The sequence below is a fragment of the Xenopus laevis genome, chromosome 3S (genome assembly GCF_017654675.1).
Source record: "Xenopus laevis strain J_2021 chromosome 3S, Xenopus_laevis_v10.1, whole genome shotgun sequence".
NCBI lineage: Eukaryota > Metazoa > Chordata > Amphibia > Anura > Pipidae > Xenopus > Xenopus laevis.
In genome coordinates this window covers 20213521-20234747 of record NC_054376.1, presented here as the reverse complement: position 1 = coordinate 20234747, position 21227 = coordinate 20213521, and the positions used below count along the sequence as shown (strand labels likewise).

General features: G+C 41.6%; 1 protein-coding gene across 2 annotated transcripts in view; it reads right to left on the bottom strand.

Annotated features, from left to right (window-relative positions):
* Nucleotides 1–14796: 14796 nt before the first annotated feature.
* The window catches only part of map2k7.S (mitogen-activated protein kinase kinase 7 S homeolog), a 30788-nt gene continuing 24357 nt past the window's right edge, over nt 14797–21227 (bottom strand). For both annotated transcript variants that reach the window (XM_018254974.2, XM_018254975.2), the window contains 4 exons: nt 19857–19937; nt 19068–19210; nt 18877–18922; nt 14797–16887 (listed from right to left, as the gene is read on the bottom strand). In XM_018254974.2, coding sequence (XP_018110463.1) covers nt 16750–16887; nt 18877–18922; nt 19068–19210; nt 19857–19937 — 408 coding nt within the window. In that variant the 3' untranslated portion in view covers nt 14797–16749. The remainder of the gene's footprint in view (nt 16888–18876; nt 18923–19067; nt 19211–19856; nt 19938–21227) is intronic.

Genomic DNA, 21227 nt, shown 5'->3' with positions numbered 1-21227 from the left:
ATACATATAGTCAAATCCAAGAGTCCTCTGCACTCAACCCATTATCAATATATTTAAGACAGCGACATTTTGTGCATACTGCTACTAAAAAATGCCTTACCCTTTAAACAAAACAGGGATTGTTTGTCCATATATTGCAATATATTTAAGCTGGCCAACTACGTCAAAGTCATCCCATATCTGGCCAGTCCTATGCTCAATTTTATCTGATTCATTAAGAATTCTATTGCTTCATTATACATTTTACAAAGGGACTAGGTATTATCTGCAACTTAACTTGCTGCTTTCAAAGTAAACCTCCATACTTGGCTGCCCTTTTATTAGACACCAGTGGGATCGCCTGACTATAGCTGGGAAGGGTGGGAGCTACAACATGGAGCTGGTCACTGCTCCTGTATAAACTATAACAAACAAGGGAAAGTTGTGCTCACCACTATTTTTTAAAACCATTAGGCGGGGGTGCAATGAGGCTGTGACCACAAAATACATATAGTCAAATCCAAGAGTCCTCTGCACTCAACCCATTATCAATATATTTAAGACAGCGACATTTTGTGCATACTGCTACTAAAAAATGCCTTACCCTTTAAACAAAACAGGGATTGTTTGTCCATATATTGCAATATATTTAAGCTGGCCAACTACGTCAAAGTCATCCCATATCTGGCCAGTCCTATGCTCAATTTTATCTGATTCATTAAGAATTCTATTGCTTCATTATACATTTTACAAAGGGACTAGGTATTACCTGCAACTTAACTTGCTGCTTTCAAAGTAAACCTCCATACTTGGCTGCCCTTTTATTAGACACCAGTGGGATCACCTGACTATAGCTGGGAAGGGTGGGAGCTACAATCCCTGTTTTGTTTAAAGGGTAAGGCATTTTTTAGTAGCAGTATGCACAAAATGTCGCTGTCTTAAATATATTGATAATGGGTTGAGTGCAGAGGACTCTTGGATTTGACTATATATATATATATATATATATATATATATATATATATATATATATATATATATATATATATATATATATATATATATATATATATATATATATATATATACTCTCTATCATTCTCCTCATTTGAGGCTCACTGCATTAGGCTCTTTTCTCCTGTTTCACTCTGCATTGCTGTTATATATCGACCACCAGGACCAACTGCACAATTTCTGGACAACTTTGCAGCCTGGCTTCCTTACTTTCTTTCATCTAACATCCCATCCATCATATTAGGTGACTTTAATATACCCGTTAACAACATCAACAACTCTTCTGTCTCTAAACTTCTTTCACTAACCTCCTCCCTAGGCTTATCTTTGTGCTCAGACTCCCCCTCTCACTCCAATGGTAATGCTCTGGATCTCATATTTACCAGACTCTGTTCAACCTCCAATTTTACTAACTCCCCATTTCCCCTCTCTGATCACAATATGCTCACATTTCAACTCTCACTAACTCCCTCCTCACCCCCTGCTATTCCCCAAACACGTACTTACCGTGACTTGCAAGCTGTAGACATCTCTCTTCTTCCTTTGACTCTCTTCACTCTAATATCTCAGCCATCTCATGTCCTAATGTGGCTACCTCTGTCTACTATAGTACTCTCACCACTGCCCTAAATGAGCTTGCTCCTATAAAAACTAAACGTGCTAGACCCAAACCACTTCAACCTTGGCATACTGCTCATACAAAAGCGCTCCAAAGACACTCACGTGCACTTGGCACAAATCCCGTTCAGAATCAGACTTTTGGAGCTACAAATCCGCCCTGCGCTCCTTTAACACCAGCCTCTTCCAAGCCAAACAAACATACTTTACTTCACTCATTAACTCCCTTTCTAAAAAACCAGCACAACTTTTCTCCACCTTTAACACTCTCCTTTCCCCTTCTCCACCCCCTCCATGCACATCTGTCTCTGCTCAAGATATTGCTGAGCACTTCAAAAACAAAATTGACACTATCAGAAGGGACATTACACTACTCAACCCCCCTAGACTTCCACCACCCTCCCTCCACACTGCCCAGTCTCTCCTGTGCTCCTTCACCCCTGTCACTGATGAGGAAGTCTCAAAGCTTATGGCCTCTTCTCACCTTACCACCTGCCCGCTTGATCCAATTCCCTCGAAACTTCTCCGCAATACCAATCCTTGTCTAATCAAAGCCTTAACTCACCTATTTAATCTTTCGCTCTCAACTGGACTGTTTCCTTCTCAACTAAAACATGCTCTTGTCACCCCCATTCTGAAAAAACCCTCTCTTGATCCCTCCAATCTTGACAACCTCCGACATATCTCTCTGCTACCTTTCATCTCTAAACTACTTGAGCGCCTAGTCTACAACCGACTTACCTCATTCCTCTCTGACAATAACCTGCTGGACCCCCTACAATCTGGTTTTAAGCCACAACACTCCACGGAAACTGCCCTGACTCGACTAACTAATGACCTTTTAACCGCTAAAGCCAACAATCATTTCTCACTACTAATACTGCTTGACCTCTCAGCCGCATTTGACACTGTAGATCACCCTCTCCTCCTCCAGTCCCTCCAGTCGCTTGGCCTTCGTGACACAGCCCTGTCCTGGTTCTCTTCTTACATCACCAATCGTTCCTTCAGTGTCTCCTACAATGGAGTATCATCTTCTCCCCTACCTCTTTCTGTTGGAGTTCCTCAAGGCTCTGTCCTGGGACCATTACTATTCTCCCTCTATACTTCCTCCCTTGGCAAATTAATAAATTCTTATGGTTTCCACTACCACCTCTATGCTGACGATACTCAGATCTATCTCTCATCTCCTGATCTCAACCCAGAACTCCTAACTCGCGTCTCCTCCTGCCTGTCCGCTATCTCTACCTGGATGTCGCAACGCTACCTTAGATTAAACCTCTCTAAAACTGAAATGGTTCTCTTTCCTCCAAGAAACACCAGTAGCATCCCCGAAGTATCCATCATAGTTAACAATTCCACTATCACCCCCTCTCCCCAGGCCCGGTGCCTTGGGGTTATCCTAGATTCTGCCCTGTCATTCACTCCTCATATCCAGTCACTTATTAAATCATGTCACTTCCACCTAAGGAACATATCCAAAATACGATAATTTATCACCCAAGACGCTGCCAAAATTCTTATTCACTCTCTCATCATATCGCGTCTAGACTACTGTAACTCTCTTTTAATTGGCCTCCCCCTCCAGAGACTGTCACCTCTCCAGTCCATAATGAACACTGCTGCGAGGCTCATACACCTCAGCAACCGCTCATCCTCTGCCTCGCCATTCTGTCAATCCCTGCACTGGCTTCCGTTACCTTTCAGAATCAAATTCAAATTAATGACACTGACTTTCAAAGCACTTCACAACTCTGCTCCACCCTACATCTCTGAACTCATCTCTATATACTCACCCACTCGCTTACTACGCTCCTCTACTGACCTGCTACTCAACTCTTCTCTCATTACCTCCTCACATGCTCGCATTCAAGACTTTGGAAGGGCTGCACCCCTCCTCTGGAACGCTCTCCCACGATCTGTCCGACTTTCTCCCAACCTTTCTGCTTTCAAAAAATCTCTGAAAACGCACTTCTTTTGAGAAGCCTACCCTCACTCTGCTTAACTACCAAACGCAACACCACATACAACACCACATTTCTCACCCACTTACTTCGATCTTGCCCACTCCCACACCTTGTGTATTACTCCCTTCCCTTTAGACTGTATGCCTATGCATAGGGCCTTCCTCACCTCTTTGTACCTGTATTGATTGTGATGTTTGTTACTCCATATATTCTATGTATGTAATTCATGTGATGTAGTTGTATAATCACAGTTACTTTACAGTGCTACACAATATGTTGGCGCTATATAAATACATGTTAATAATAATAATAATAATAATAAATATATATATATATATATATATCTATATACACGCACACACGCACACACACACCTGATCAGTAATAAACATGGGACCTTTGCAATGTTGCCATCAATCAAGCAACCCCACTAATACCCATGAAGAGAACAAACACATGCACTACACAAGGTGAGTGAGATACTGGATTGGTCAGTGTATTCTAGCACCTTCCCTATGGTTGGTGTACTGAATAGTATTGCTTTCAGCTACTTGAAATCTTCGGCGTTGAAACAAAGTCTCTAATGGAAATCAAAAAAGTATTAAAACACACAGTGTTTGCGTATGTATAAACTTTATTTCCTATAATTTCCTAATGATGTTGATAGTGATTGGTACCAATCACCTCGAGTCACAGAGAATAAATGATAAATGTAGAATTCTGGAGTCACAGACAACAAAGGATGAATGTAGAATTCTGGGGACACAGAGAACAGGATAAATGTAGAATTCTGGAGCGACAGAGAACAAAAGATAAATGTAGAATTCTAGAGTCACAGAGAACAAAGGTTGTTTGGTATTTTATGAAGGATAAATGAAGAATTCTCCAACCACTTACTTAGCAGCAAATGCCATGCGCAGTAGGTGTCTGTAACAAGGGATGTTAAAACTAGCTAATCTCATTGTTCAACAATGGTTTGATTCAAAACAACAATTCTAACCAAATATCCAGAAAAGAAAAGCCATTTCAAAATATATTTGGTGCATCAATGTAAGGTCATCAAGCAAAATGGAGCAATGTGCGAGTTGCGTGATTAGGGACACCCCAAGCAGGAAGCCAGAAGATTCACCATCTTGACATCATTGCAGGAAGGGAAAATACCTTTTGCAAGCACAGATTTTGCTTTACACTTTTTCAGATAAAACCACACAGTGAAGCTCTGTTCCATAATAAATGGTTATGGATGTTATAGAGAGAGTAAGAGTCGTGGTGTGTATTGTTAGCAAAGAATCCATGTAACTAGCAACTAATCCTTGTGTCCTGCACTGTACGACAACATGGCTGCTCTTTTCACTCTAAAAATATGCATAAAGTATGCATACCAGTTGTTTTGACAAGTTCATGTATAAAAGTCAAAGTCAAGGTGAAGTTTTGTAGAAGACCGTCACATCCTCCGCTTCTATTAAATTAGCATGGATACTTAGGATGAGTTGTTGAATGCACCACAATGGCTGCATAGGATTTGTCTAAATTGCATCCTATGAAGTGTTACTAGATGTGCCAAGGTGGAATCTTACAAAGTGCCACTGGCTTAGCCAAGATGTGTCAGGTTATTCTGATTCAGATCGCAGTTCTTAGCTTCTTATGGCTAATAAACACATTGCAGTTTAAAAATACTGCTTGGAGCTGTTTAAGATTCAATTATTTCTTGGATTAGCCAAGATGTGGTAGAAGTACCAAGATATCAGTAAGGAATATGTAACTGGTTTTTCCACCTAGCTCTTCCAGAGAATTTCAAAGGATATAAAACTTCACTGCCAATAGACTAGACCCAGGCTGTGGTACCCGATGCCATTAAATATGATCTCATATCTTTTGAAAGATCCTGGTACGTTTTTGAAGACACTCCAGTACAGTGTTACTTTTTCAACACTAAATCCAGAATGTGTGTATATATATATATATATATATATATATATATATATATGTTTTATATATATATATATTTATTTTTCTTCATCGTAAATTATTTTGTGTTACCTAATCCTAACTGGTTGAATAATGTTACATTTGTTCGTGTTCTTTCTTTGTTTGATATTTTTAGAGGATATGTCCTTTTTTCGAGAAGATGCTGTGTATCTCCGCTTTTAGTGGAAATGTGTTGTTGGTCTACCGGTTCATAGTTTTCCGTAAAGGCATTGCTGCTTGATTATGCTCAAATATTGTCTGCTGAAGCACTTGAAAACCTGTTGAGCTGTAACTTCCTGCCAGTGGATTCCTAGAGGTTACATTTCAGCAACAGTTAAGAACAGCCCTTGCTTAAAGGAGAACTAAAGCCTAAAAATTAATATAAATGCCATATTTTATATACTGAACTTACAGTGAAAGCAGAGGTTCACAATCATCCAGACCTTCAAAGTTGTCCACAAAAACTCACCATCTTGGATTCCGTTAGGCCATCTCTTGAGTGTTGGTGGCACTGCACATGCTCAGTGTGCTCTGGAAAACCATTGAGAAACTAAGCATAGGGGGAAAATGCCGGACATCTTGTCGTAGAAGACATCTGCTAAAGGGCTGTGGTTGCCTCAAGCTAGTAAAGATGCATATAATGTGAAGCTTTCTAGCCTACATCTTTGTAAAGATTTAATTCTACAGAACCTCAGTGATATTGTACAAGGTAGGGATTTGCTGCTGCTGGATCTCTGGCTGTTTCCAAGCTACAAACCTCTGTTGGTAGAAGCTGAGAGATGTCATTTGGCGGGTTCTGTAAAAGGACAATTCTAATCCTAAGCAGGCCAGCCCTCCCTTTAATGAAAGGGGAAAAAAGGACACCAGTAGAAGCGCATAATGTCCACTGAAAACCTGCATTATGTATTAATCCTTCATGAATATTATTACCAAACTATTTCCCATTCAGTTCTTTCCAGCACTTTATGCAGTGCTCTGCCATTTTTTATTACACTGGAAATTAAATTGTCAAACAATATATAGTTTAAAACTACTGTGGTTTTGTTAGCCATTCTTACTGCTCCCTCCATTTCTGCCCAGGCTAGCCCATGTTACAAAGGTGCATAAAATGAAATGTTTTTTCATTTGTGCCTGGAATATATAGAATATAGAGTCACTAGAAGAGTGAGCTACAGGGCCTATGCCGGAGATTCGTGTTGAATAACCCTAATGTGAGCTAATTTGGTTTCCCCTCCATTTATAAATTAATTGCAATAGGTGTTTGGTTCACAGTCCTGATTTTTGAGGTTTTATGATACAAAACGAATTTAAAATGCTCAAAAGCTTTTTCTCTGCAACTCAGATCTAACGAGATATCATTAGATCAGTGGGAACTGGTTATTTTCATTTTGGGAATTCGATAATTGATTTAAATGTCGCCTGACTCCTCACTTACCTGGAATGCTTGAATTCTTGGAAATGCAGCCAACTTCAAGGAAACCCCAGATTAGTTCTTGGTGCCAGCAAAGTTCCTCCAGATTAAAAGGGAACAAACCCTTTATGTAATATTCCCCTCTTAAACTGCACCACCTAGAACCATGGCCTTTTGCTCTTACCCTGTTCGGTAATGCAGAGTTGGGTAGACTGGTGCCATCTTGTTCTGCTTCATGTCTTAGCAATCAGGAGCATGCACAGTTGAAACTGAGGCGGACCTTCCTTTTAATAGTTGGGTTGTCAGAAAGACGAGCTGAAGCAGCAGAACATGGCGTCCACTCATCCTAATCTGCGTTACAGTACAAGGTAGAGGAAACAGCTGTGTTTATGAGGTCCTAAGGAATGTGGTTGAGAAGGGGAGGCTAGCTAGAATAATTAAACATGACACATTTATCAAAATTGTGACCCAATTCCTGTAAGAAGTCTATTTAACATTTTCCCTGCAATGCATCCCATCTATCCTTTCTAACAGCAGCACTGTTATACAGTACTTGTGGCTGTGATTCTACATATCTCCATAACAGAGCTGTCAACTCAAAACACTAAAACACTTCAATATGTGATAGGGAAATATATCTATAACACACCAATTTATTCATCCAGGGCCAGAACTAGGGGTAGGAAGAAGAGGCACCTGCCTAGGGCACAACAATGTGGGGGCGCTGGTCTGTTCAAGGGTCTTTTGCCTACTCTTAGTACGGATTCGCTCCCCTCTGCCGCTAATGCCTGTGTGCTCTGTCACTCTTCCTATCTCTTGCCCTCCCCTCTCCGTTATGGTGCACGCGGGGGAGCATGGTTAGCTGACCATGTTGCCTAGGGTGCCCGGTTGGCTCGGCCCGGCCCTGTATTCAACAACTGCATAAACCCCGCTGCTTTGTGTGACATTCTACATAGACTTATATGTTTATTATATGTAAATATGAAAAAGCTTTTCGACCCTTGTGATCTTTATAAAAATCAAAGTCATTGCATATTTAAAGTGTTTAGAAAATATATATATATATATATATATATATATATATATATATATATATATATATATATATATATATATATATATAAATATGTATTTTATTTTGAAGTGCAATAAATGTCCAGGTACGGCAGTATTGGGATAGCTTGCTGTCCAGCCACTGTGGATTTGGATTTCAGACTACTATAAAGACTAAAGATTTTGTCCTGAAGTGGTAACAGGGTTATGTTTTAGTGATTCTAATTTTGAATTTCAGTGTATACATTCGAACAGTGGTGATCGTGTAAGGATTGAGGCACCATAATGATTGCAGGTACTGAGCATTTACACTCAAAAGGAGACCATCACGTCTGTTCTTTTTGGTGACTAATAGCCCTTGAATAACAATTGGCATCGGAAAATACAGCAGGGGCTTCTCCAATAGAAAGAAACCTCAGCCATCTACAACTTCTGCCATCACTGTGCTACATGTATGGTAGGTGTACACTGAAACTCAGTGGGGATTATTTATAAACACTAGGCAAATTTGCACCTGGGCAGTAACCCATGGAAACCAACCAGATGATTGCTTTCAGCGTTCAACCTGCAGCTGGTTGAAAAAAGCGAATCTCTGATTGGTTGCTTTGGGATACTGCCCAGGGGCTAATTTGCCCAGTGTTTATAAATGAGCCCCAGTGTCAGACTATGGACTTCTTGTTATATGATAGAATAAATTTAAATGGAAATCCAGTATAGTATAGCCCATCTTGGCAGTAGCCCTGTGTGTAGTGTATGAATATTACTAAGTGAACTTGTCACTTTGCTTGCAACCAAATGTGCCACGGAAAGGGAAAAAACGTGAATGGCAACACAATGTTGCTTGTCAGACTTGCATGGATGTAACTGTGCTCCCCTGAGCATTATTGCAGTTTGCTTTCATTTTGGAGAAAAATATGGGGTAATGTCTCTCAGAATTGGGGGTAATTACCCAGGTGGAGCCTCTTCAGTCAGAAGCCTCCTCTATTGAATGCTCTCTCTGTAGGGTCCTGTGCCATGGCATTGATTTGTTTTTAGTAGTTTGAGGGCAAAACAGTTGCAGTTGCCTGAAGTTAATATTGTGATACTTTACAAAGGGTTATAGTCAAGTACATTATTTTCCTAATATGGTGCAGGTCTTCGACCACAGTTACTCTGCAGCTAGATAAGTAATGTCATGTTCCGCTGATGGGAATAGTCACATAATTATGTAACATACAAGGTAATTTAGGCTGATTGGTTTGGTACTATGACACATGTGATTGGACATAGGACACAACTGGTAACTGGTATACACAATGCAAGGCAAGGTTATGGGTAATTAACCACTTCTGGGTCCATTGTGCTGCTATTATTTATATACTTGTGCCTGCCCCCCCCTTTAATGACATCATTAGAGGAGTGCTAGTTAGGCTGTGCTATGGCACAGAGAGGTTGGGGAGCGGCCTTGTGGTGCTGGTGAATGCTGCCCATTACCTGCCTCTAGGGGCAACTGGCCTGGTTGACCCTCGCATCGCTAGTGCAGAGTACAGAAGACATTTCCCCAAACTAAGTGCATGGCCCCCTTAGTTCATGGCATATGACCCACATTGTGTTTTGCGTGGACTAGCTCCCGTTTGTCATCCCACCTTCAGTCCATTGTATGCCTGCACTCTGCAGTCACTCAAGCAGTTATTTTGCCCTGTTAAAGCACTTTGATTCTGTTAGTGACATTGGCCTCTGCCGGTGTCTTAGTTCGAGGAACATGTATGGATGCTTTGCTGCTGTGCAACAGTGGACGGCTAAACGTGGAATTCTGAGCAGTTGTCTGACCGTAGAACTCAAGCAACAAATGGCAGATCTCGTCTGCCTTTTTATCACAAACGTGCCATATCACATACATTAAAGGACAAGGAAAGTCTAAAATAGAATAAGGCTAGAAATGCTGTATTTTGTATACTAAACATAAGCATGAACTTACTGCACCACAAAGCCTAATCAAACAAATGATTTTAGCTTTCAAAGTTGGCCACAGGGGGCTGTCATCTTGTAACTTTGTTAAACATCTTTGCCTGACCCTGCACATGCTCAGTGTGGTCTAGGCTGCTTAGGGATCGTCATAAACAAAGCTGCTTGAATTCTGCATGGCTGGTTAGTAAGGCGGGGGCTCCCCCTGCTGTTCATAAGTGTGATTGTTTCCCTGCTCAGCAGTTAGGGACCATCTGACAATTCCTATCCACAGCAGTAAATGAAGGGAGAATTTCACTGCATACAGTCGTTTCTTATAAAAACGGTACACAATTTTTAATTAAAGTATATTGGAGATAGGTTTCTTTTTCATTAAAGAAAGTAGAAATTAGATTTTATTTTTTTGCCTTTCCTTGTCCTTTAAGCACTTTTATTAGTATGATTTCCTGGAAAACTTTACTGAGCTTTTTTTTTAGGCAGCTTTAGACCAATGCTCAAGTCACCCTAAAGGGTTTTAGTGATGTATGCAGTGGGTGACTTTCATGCTGAGTTTCAGGTTTAGATGTAGTATGGTACATTTTAGGGTGATATAAAGGGCCGTAGAGGATACTTTGGCATTGCCAAGTCACCCATGTTGATCTTAATGTTACTCAAACAAGGGGACTCACAGCAAATGTTAACATTCTGTATACCATAACATTATTTGTGTTAATAAAGACATTCACACTCTTTTACTAATAAAGCATCTGTCATTGTGTCCGATTGTTTGTAGTCATTCCCACTCAAAGCTAATGACTTGTAGGTCTCCTCAGGATTTGCTGCATGAAGTCATGGAAATCACGGAAAGGAAACAAAAAAACTGCCATTAAGATTTATTACAGAGTGCAGAGACGCATACTGATTACATGAGTACAAAATCCTCTGACGCTTCTAGAGTTAGATATGTGATGCCTGAAATCCTTGGTTGGCTCCACGTTTCACTGGAGATGCAGGAGTTACAAAATCCAAGTGCCTCATTTACAATAGTGTCAAAGTGCTAAGTGCACCCAATCTGTTATTTTTTCCCCCCATGATTCCAACTTTTACCTGTCTTGCTGTGAATAAGCCAGAGTCCAGCAGTCAGCATCACTCCAATGACAAAGGAACAGAGTGCAACTCCAACAACTGCCACCATTCTTACACCTTGCACCACTGGCTCTGCAATACAAGATAGTGGCCAATCTTACCTTAAAAGCCAAGGTTTACTACATTCAAAATCATCACAAGACATGTATATTAGATTCTACGTTGATTCTTCTCATACAAATATAAGCCCTATGAACTTCACATGGGCAGCATAACTGAGAAGTGTGACATGATTGTCCTTGTAATCTTATAGTTGCGTTATGAGCATCTAAAGTGCATCTGATACATCTCAATCAAACTTCCATTTATATAGTGGATTCTATTGAATTTAAATTTCTGTAAGATGAGTGAGTAGGTGGGGTTAAAGGCTTGTTCGATATGGTGCTTTCTTGTGGCCTGCATACCAACAGAAATAACAAAATCGGCAAACAGCAAAACAAATTCCTTCCCTTATTTCCGAGAGTCTTGTGTTGCTCCCCCCCTTACCTGGGTTGCACAGGAATAGTATCAATCAAGGCTGTGTGACAGTACAAGCATAGTGAGGATGGGGCACTGGCAGAAGGGTGTAAAGAGAAATAATACATGATCACGTCTAAGAAAAGCAAGCTGAAACATCATGGGGTAACTTTAGCTGTATGTGCTTTTTTTTTTTTTTAATTTGCAACCACCTTCTGCTGACCTTTTGGTTCCAGCTTTTCAAGACAGGGCAAATCATCCTCATAATGTACTGCACAGGGATGCAGTTTGGCAATGCACATACTAGAGTAAGTATAAATAAAAGCAGAGATAGATAGAAGAGTACTGGCACTCAATCTAATCACTAGAACTCTAGACCTTCAGTACATAGATTTGGACTGCTGTTTTTGGGTGAAACTGCGTTTTATTGATGTACCTGTAGTATGTTGGTGCCTCCATCACTACTAATGCCACGGCACAGGAAAAAAAATGCAAGAATTGTATGAAGCTGTTGTAGAAGGGCTCAAGCCCAAAACTGAAGTTCTGAATGGGTGTGGGTGGAGTCAAGGAGAGAAACATCTGGCTTAACAGGGCAGCCATTTGCAAGTAGTGGGAGTTGATAGTGGTTAGGTAGTCCGGTAGGTCCGAAACGAATACTATGTGGCCGTCCAAGAGTTAGCACTAAATTACGATAAAGGCCTTGCCATTTAAATAATTTAAATCCAAGCACCCTGGAGTGGGCACAATTTAAAGCTCACCTGATAAACACAGTGACTCAGGTGTGTATAAAACCCGGTCCTGCTCTAAAGTCAGCAACTTCTTCAAACAAATGTGAGGGTAACAAGCGGGGAAATTGCACTCACCAGATGAAGAGAGTGGCTCGGGTGCATCGCCCCGAACCCGTAGCTTTAGGTGAATTGCAATAGAAGAGAAATCGGCGAGCACTCCACATCCACTCAGTAGTTTAAAATTAAGAATTTTATTTCAACAGGTTAAAAACAAACATTGTCCCGACACACTTCGTATCCACGATACAAAACGCGTCAGGACAACCTTCATGAGAATGGCAATGGCCCGCTTAGAGAACCCTTTAGATCGCCATAGTTCGGATTCAATAGCCAGGCCGTCAAATGGAGACGTGTCAAGTTTTCGTGATTGATAGGACCTCGTGTGAGCAAGTCTGGAGGTAGAGGGAGTCGCCATGGTGGAGCTGCCGATAAGTTCCGCGTACCATGCTCTCCTCGGCCAATCCGGGGGAATTAGAATGGTTATTGTCCCCTCTTGCTGGATCTTCCGTATCACCCTTGGCAGAAGGGTGAGCGGGGGAAATGCATAAACCTTGCTTCTACATATGCTGCCCCCGGGTCCTGTGACCTGGCGCAGTACGTAGGAACTTTGAAGTTGTGTTTGGAGGCCAGAATGTCTATGTCCGGCCTCCCCCATCTGGCTACAAGCTGTTGGAATGTTTCTGGATGGGTGACCACTCTCCCTGATCTATCTGTTGTCTGCTGAGGAAGTCTGCTTCCCAGTTTAGTACTTCCGGAATAAAGACTGCAGAGAATGCTGGAACATGTGACTCTGCCCATTGGAGTATCTGAGCTACTTCCCTCATTGCTCTGGTGCTGCGCGTGCCTTCCTGTTTGTGTAGGTAGGCCATTCTGGATTCTATGGGGTCGATTTGTCAGCTCCTGTGCCCAATGTAGTATGGCATTTCTTACTGCCCTGATCTCTAGCACATTTATGGGCAGAAGTGATTCTTTCTGTGACCAAACTCCTTGGCACGTACAGGGTAGTAAGGTCGCCCCCACCCCGTCAAACTTGGACCTGTGGTTACCACTGTCCACTGGGGTAAAGTGCATGACTTCCCTTGTGCCAGATTGTGTGGTAGGGTCCACCATTGAAGTAATTTCCTGACCTGTGTGCTGATTTGAATCTGTTGTGTCACGGTCCTTGTTCCAATGATGAGAAAAATGGTTCTGAAATTCTCTCATATGGAACCTGCCGAATGGTAGAAATTCTAGTGCTGCTACCATGTATCCTAGTAGTTGGAGGCACAGTTCCGCTGAAATGGTGGATTGACGGCAGACTTGCTGTGCTGTGTGTGTAATTGTCTGAATCTTTTGCTCTGTGAGAAATATTTTCTGGAGGGAAGAATCGAACCACATTCCTAGGAATTGGATGCGTTGTGCTGATGTGAGTTGACTTTTTCTGTGGTCTACTATCCACCAGTGTTGGGTGAGCGTTATGACACATATTTGTGTATCTCTCTGATTTTGCTCGTGCGATTGGGATGTGATTAGAAGATCGTCTAAATCGAGTATCTTTGTAAAAACTCGGGATGCTGTGCACAGTCCGAAGGGCAGGGATCTGAACTGATAATGCCTGTTGAAAACTGTGAAGCATAGGTACCTTTGGGATTCCTTTCTTATGGCCACATGTAAATATGCATCCTGAAGATCCACCTTTGTCATGTAGTAGTTTTTTGTCATAGACATTAACACGGAATGAATTGACTCTGAATGTGCCTTCCCTTTTTGCTACGAGAAAAAGGTTTGAATAAAATCCTTGGTAATGCTCTGCACTGACAGAAGGGCTGGCTAGAGAAATCTACAGTTTGGTACATCCTGAGAAAGATCTTTCCTCCAAAATTTTCCAATATCCGTATCTCTGTGTGAACAAAGGCTGAAACTGATCCAGTCTGAAAACCATGACTCTACTAAAAATATTAAATAAACAAGAAAGTATTTAGAGCACTACATGAGTTTTGTATCAGATACGTGTTCCATACTGAAAAATCAACAGATCAAGAGCAGATGAACACCCCCCTTATATTATAAGTAGGTTGCGCTAGCTTCAATATTGCCTTTGACCAGTAGTTCCCAAACTGTGGGGTTGACACCATTAGGGGTTTCCAGTTTAAAAGATATGTATGGTCTTTATTTTCCTTGGAACTATAAGATAGGGTCTGTTTGGTTTATGACCTTGATTTGACATGAGTAGGGACCTAAACAAGTCATTGCGAACGGGCCCTGAACCTAAAAAGTCGGAGTTTAAACCACAAGACCATTGCTAAGCAGTGCTAAGAAGCTGAATAAATATACACTGTAGCCCATATAGCTCTGCTAAAACCAGCAATATCTTTGCCTTGCTCATACAAGTCGGAGCGGATAGAGCGTATCCCTAACATATAAGAAGTCTCAATCAAAGAGTTGCAAAAACAATGGCCAACGAATACTCAAAAGAATAACACCGTACACACTCTGGAATGTTGTAGCAGAGTTTATTTCAAATGAGACCCCATCCGCAGAGGAGTCATCCGTACACCATGCAACGGGAATAGTAGAGACGATATAATAAAGTAGGAGAAAATAAAACACACACACACACACACACACACACACACACGTGGACTAGCAGTATCTGCTGCATCAATAGAATTACAGATATTAAAACCGGTGGGAAATCCCCCATGTAAACCCCCCTTTAGCTTTGGTACAGTCTTGTTGACCCATCCCCCTGCTTTTCCAACCCAAGCACCATCTCCCCACAAAGGATGGGGGCAGTCACATATTGATCTGACAGTTAACGGATAATGCATTAAAACTGCATCCATAGTCATACTTATAAACAGCCCTGCAGCATCACCCCATAACTGCTCCCCTGGAAGAGACTCCTGAGAGCACCTCTCACATGATCCACTGCAGAGCACCTTATTGGATATCTCCCAGCACCATATTTCCATATGAGCTCAAACTGTGTGTCTCTTGCAAGGGGTATCATGCAACATCCTTGTCCCACTTAAACATGCTATTCTCTTCACTAGCACCAGCCAGAAAGAACAGTGCTCTTCCTTTGTTTCTTTTATTCACATGCTTGATCTTTCCTGTCTCTTGCTATACCAGCTACTGGAACCTTGCCTATTTGAATATTGTACTTTATGATGACATTTTTATCCATACTGTAGGACAGGTACCTCCTACAAGCAAAAGCAACCCAGATTTCCTGATTAGTATCTTTTACTCAAAGTCCTTTACCCTGCTGAGTGTATGTGCACATTGTGCCTTCATTCTAGATGTTGGTAGACTGATCTATGTCCCACCGCGATTGAACTGTATTGTACACGGATACCAAAGGGAAACCACCCATGTTCACAAACATTGGTTTCAATCATAGGAAATGGAAGGCTACTCATTTCCAGTTGGAAAGTCTATCGTAGGAAAGCCTATCGTAGGAAAGCCTATCGTTGGAAAGCCTATCGTTGGAAAGCCTATCGTTGGAAAGCCTATCGTTGGAAAGCCTATCGTTGGAAAGCCTATCGTTGGAAAGCCTATCGTTGGAAAGCCTATCGTTGGAAAGCCTATCGTTGGAAAGCCTATCGTTGGAAAGCCTATCGTTGGAAAGCCTATCGTTGGAAAGCCTATCGTTGGAAAGCCTATCGTTGGAAAGCCTATCGTTGGAAAGCCTATCGTTGGAAAGCCTATCGTTGGAAAGCCTATCGTTGGAAAGCCTATCGTTGAAAGTCTATCGTTGGAGCACTGAGGGTGATTGGTGCAAAGAATGACCCATTTGAACTTGCCGTCCTCTAAAAACACTCCTCTAAAGGTGCTTAGAATGGTAAGCTTCCCATATAAAGACAACCGGTAAGCACCAGACAACTTTCTGCGCTTGATGTGCTTGATTTGCTGTGCTTTTCAGCTATAAGGATGTGCTGGTGTTGAGGTTTAAGGTGTAAAAACATAGGCACTCCACCTGCTAAAATTTAGTGTTTAAATATTTGAAGCTCAAGGGGGTAATATATCTTGTCTGGCTCAATGAAACACATACAACTCTGGCAAAGTACAGAAACAAAAGGCAAGGGGCCTTCAACACTGGGACAGCTGCTCAAGTCTCCAGCGAGTTCCACTGAATCTCATCTTCGGGCACAGTTTCACATGGGCAAAAATAAGATAAATAGGGACCTAATGGCAACCTCCAACTCTGATGCAGAGTCTCTAAATAGAGGGCAGTAATGAGCCGTTGTTACTCATATAGATGAATATCTCGTTGCTTCATAATAAAATGGGAGGAACCCCATCACATAGTTGAATATCGGGAGAGAATTAAAGTGGGAGCGGTCGGTCACCCTACAAAGCACAATCTTTCACTATGAAGTCTCAGAAAGCCAGGTCTCCAGGTTTGGCTGGGGGAGGGGGCTGTCATCCTCTCCCATGCTAGATGCTACCTGCTGAAAAATGGCAGGTTTTGGGGGCTGAGGATTGTGCTGCTCCTGGGGGATTCTGTCCTAGCCATGACATCCTGAAACCACGTGGCAACGTCTACTTCACTTGTCTCATACTGACGTAGGAATGGGTGCTCCTAGAAAAAGAGACAAGGTAGTCAAAGTCTAGAAAGCTGTGGCAAAAATACCAGAAAATACATGGACATAGTTATGTATAAAGACTTTGGTAAGCAGATTCCTGTTGCACTAGTTGCCTCTCTTGATCCAAATTAATCCAATTGTCATCCAAGTTCCATGCACAATGCTAAAATGTGCCTCAAGGAGCAATACTTGGTTCAATGGTTGGCTATATTTTGTTGTGGATTTCTAGTGCTGTTCTCGAAAGATGCAAACCCCTAATGAAGATAGGTGCCGGAAAGCCAAGCAACTGCAGGACCAAACTAGGTCTGATTTGCTTGCCAAGTGGCCATCTATCACTAGACAATATCACTAGACACTTCATGGTATGTAATAATAGGAATTTGAGAGTGATTGAACAGGTGAAAACAGGTACTAGAGGAGATATTCTGACCATGTTACATAAATGAGAAGTGTATTGGATATTTTACTTAGAGACATGATTACCATTAGGGTTGAATTTTATATCTGATGTGACTTGTTTTATTTAAAGTAATCTGTATTTGTTATATATGTGATTTACAACATCTTTATATTGTTTTAACTTTACCCCTGAACATGGATTATCTAGAATCAGTTAAGTGAAGTGATTTTATAGTCGAGTGGGCAGGTCTAGAATGCCTTAATGAGGTGTTGATGCAATAATGACCTGGCTCAATTATGGTTGGTCTTAATCTATTGAATGGTTTATTTGAAAATGTATATATATACATGGAGATATGTGTTTTGTTCTTTGAGATTGCCTATGACTAAGTGCCGAGTAAGCATGAAACGCATTAGGCTCCACGAGGGGTATTTTAAAGGACAAGGAAAGTCTAAAATAGAATAAGGCTAGAAATGCTGTATTTTGTATACTAAACATAAGCATGAACTTACTTCACCACAAAGCCTAATGAAACAAATGATTTATGCTTTCAAAGTTGGCCACAGGGGGCTGTCATCTTGTAATTTTGTTAAACATCTTTGCCTGACCCTGACCCTGCACATGCTCAGCGTGGTCTAGGCTGCTTAGGGATCGTCATAAACAAAGCTACTTGAATTCTGCATGACTGGTAAGGCGGGGGCTCCCCCTGCTGTTCATAAGTATGATTGTTTCCCTGCTCAGCAGTTTAGGGACCATCTGACAATTCCTATCCACAGCAGTAAATGAAGGGAGAATTTCACTGCATACAGACAGGTTTCTTATAAAAACGGTACACATTTTTTGATTAAATTATATTGGAGATAGGTTTCTTTTTCATTAAAGAAAGTAGAAATTGGATTTTATTTTTTTGCCTTTCCTTGTCCTTTAACATGATACAATAAATATTTTTTATAATAGCATGAATATAGAAAATATATATTTTTTTTGGTTTATAAGGCTGCCTTCTCTACCATGAAGACCATTAGTGCACCTTCAAGATTAGTGCAGTGTACAATAAAACTAATCAAAACAAAGATGGATATCATTTTCAGTATACATAAATAACAGAGAGGCTGCCATAATGTTCCCAAGAACAAACCTGCAATAGGCCAACTAACCTTCCGATCCGGGGGACACACAAAATCTGAAGTGACGTCACTCCAGTGCCAAATCTTCCCTAAAAAATGTAAAAACTGGAAGAACCACAAGGGTGGGTGGGAGAGATCAAGCCCGCACCTTTTTTGGGTACCCAGCCGGGTTACCTGTGGATTGCCTACACGGCCAAGGAATCTGGACTTTTGCCCAAAACCCGACCACTTTGTGGATATTCCATGGGTACCAGACCTGATGCAGGACTCTAGTGTATGGGCCCATGTTATCCATAGGTTCAGCACACATGGCCGTATGCATAAAGTATCTTTATATGGACACTGTGTTGGGAAGATGTTTGCTATAAGAAAGCACCCTGAAGAAACTGGTAAGATCCAATTAAATGGGTGGCCCAGTACAAAGGAAATAACACACCATTTCCACAGTAAATACTCACCAGCAGCTTATTGTACTTTGGCCTCTTTCTGTGATCTTTAGTAAGACTGCAAAGACAAATTTAGGTGTCAGAGCCATGCAGTTACTACTATGACACTTCAACTGAATTAAAACTTTTTTTTACATTAACTGGTAAAATGAACAAATGGTTGAATGTGTCACTGGATTAAAGAAATGGCAGGAAGTACTTACCAATCCTTAACAAATGACTGAAATAACGGAGTGAAGCCCATATTGTGGGGGAGTACAGGCGGCTCTTCTTGGAGAACTTTGGTGAGAACCTCAAAATCAGTCTTACAGTTTTTGTAAGGAAACTGCCCGGTGGCCAACTCCACCTGTGGAGCAAAGGAAAGATATTAAACAAATTTCACAAATTATACAAGGCAGTTCAGGGCAAAGTCAACAAAGTCAACTGTGACTATATACACTAAGGGGCAGATTTACATAGGGTTGAATATCGAGGGATAATTAACCCTTGATATTCGACTGCCGAATGTAAATCCTTCTACTTCGAAGTCGAAGGATTTACCGCAAATAGTTCGATCAAACGAAAAATCGTTAGATCGAACGATTAAATCCTTCAAATCGTTCGTTTCGAAGGATTTTAATCCATCGATCGAACGATTTTTCTTCGACCTTAAAATTTATAGAAAGCTTATGGGGACCTTCCCCATAGGCTAACATGGCTCCTCGGTAGGTTTTAGGTGGCGAAGTAGAGGGTCGAAGTTTTTTTTTTTTAAAGAGACAGTACTTTGACTGGTGGAATAGCCGAACGATTTTTAGTTCGAATCGTTTAATTCGAAGGTCGAAAGTAGCCAATTCCATGGTCAAAGTAGCCAAAAAAAGTTTTTTTTTTTATTCTATTCCTTCACTCGAGCTAAGTAAATGGGCCCCTAATGAAATGAGAAGCGAAGGAAAGAGTTGGGAAACGGAGCGTATGTGGGTGGAAAGGAATTATGAGCGGCAGGACAACTCTCTCACCAGGGAGATTCCCAAACTCCATACATCTGCGCGGATGTCATAGTCCGGTTTGGTTGGATCTGGAGGATCAATTCGCTCGGGCTGCAGGAAGAAACAAGTCTTTTAAAATCAACCTCATGCAGTATGAGCTCCTGCTCTGAAGTGTATTGCTCCTCAATATATTAATATTTGCCCAACTCGTGTAATGCAGGCAATGTCTGCTCCCTGTTCTACTCGCATATGACTAGCAACGTCTGCTCCCTGTCCTATTTGCGTACGGCTAGTAATGTCGGCTCCCTGTCCTACTCGCATTCTGCTAGTAATGTCTGCTCCCAGTCCTACTTGCATACAGCTAGTAATGTCTGCTCTCTGTCCTACTCACATACGGCTAGTAATGTCGGCTCCCTGCCCTACTCGCATGCTGTTAGTAATGTCTTCTCCCTGTCCTTCTCATATACTTCTAGTACGGTCTGCTCCCTGTCCTACTCATATACTGCTAGTACTGTCTGCTCCCTGTCCTACTCACATACTGCTAGTAATGTCTGCATCTTGTCCTACTTGTGTACTGCTAGTAATGTCTGTGTTTGCCTCCTGAGTATAGCTAGCAGAACCTAATCTCTTACATGTACTGCTAGTGTCATGTCTCCAGCATACGCTTTTACCATATTTGGGATTTCCCGATTCATATGTTGTGGGCTCCCTCTGCTGGACACTTGCTGTAACTATGCAAGACTATTTCCTATATGCATTCTACACCTCCATAATGCTTATGGCAGAATTTGAACTAATCAGGCTACCATACTCTCACCATGTGACCTAGAGCAATGCCTTGTGGGAGCCAGAACTCCATCTTACAGACCATGCTGTGGAAGAAGCACGCACAGTTTTCTCTCTCCTCATGGTAGCATCGCTGGTAAGCAAATAGTTGCACCATATCACCTCAACAGCTGCCAGCACCCTCAGAGACATTGCTGCATAGACATTTCATGCCAGCTAGCATTTTGATGTTGCATTAATATGCATATATGTTTATGTTGCACTATTCATTGCAATCTATTTATCCTTTTTTCTGTTATTTGTTACAGTTTCACCTATTCCCCTTTGCTATCCAGTAAAATCTACAAACTTCAGTTCACAGTCTCTTTATTGGAGTGTGGGGAGGTTTAGCTGCATGTCGAACTACACACTGCCCCAGGGTAATATGTAGGGAGGAAACGAAAAAGCACACCGGCACACAGGATTTGAAGCTGCAGGGCGTTTCGGGGTCACGCCCCTCTGCACCTCTGCACTATGCTTGACAAAGGGGCGTGACCCCGAAACGTTGCACCTGCACTGCATTAAAAAATTGCAAGGGCTCGCCCTGCAGCTTCAAATCCTGTGTGCCGGTGTGCT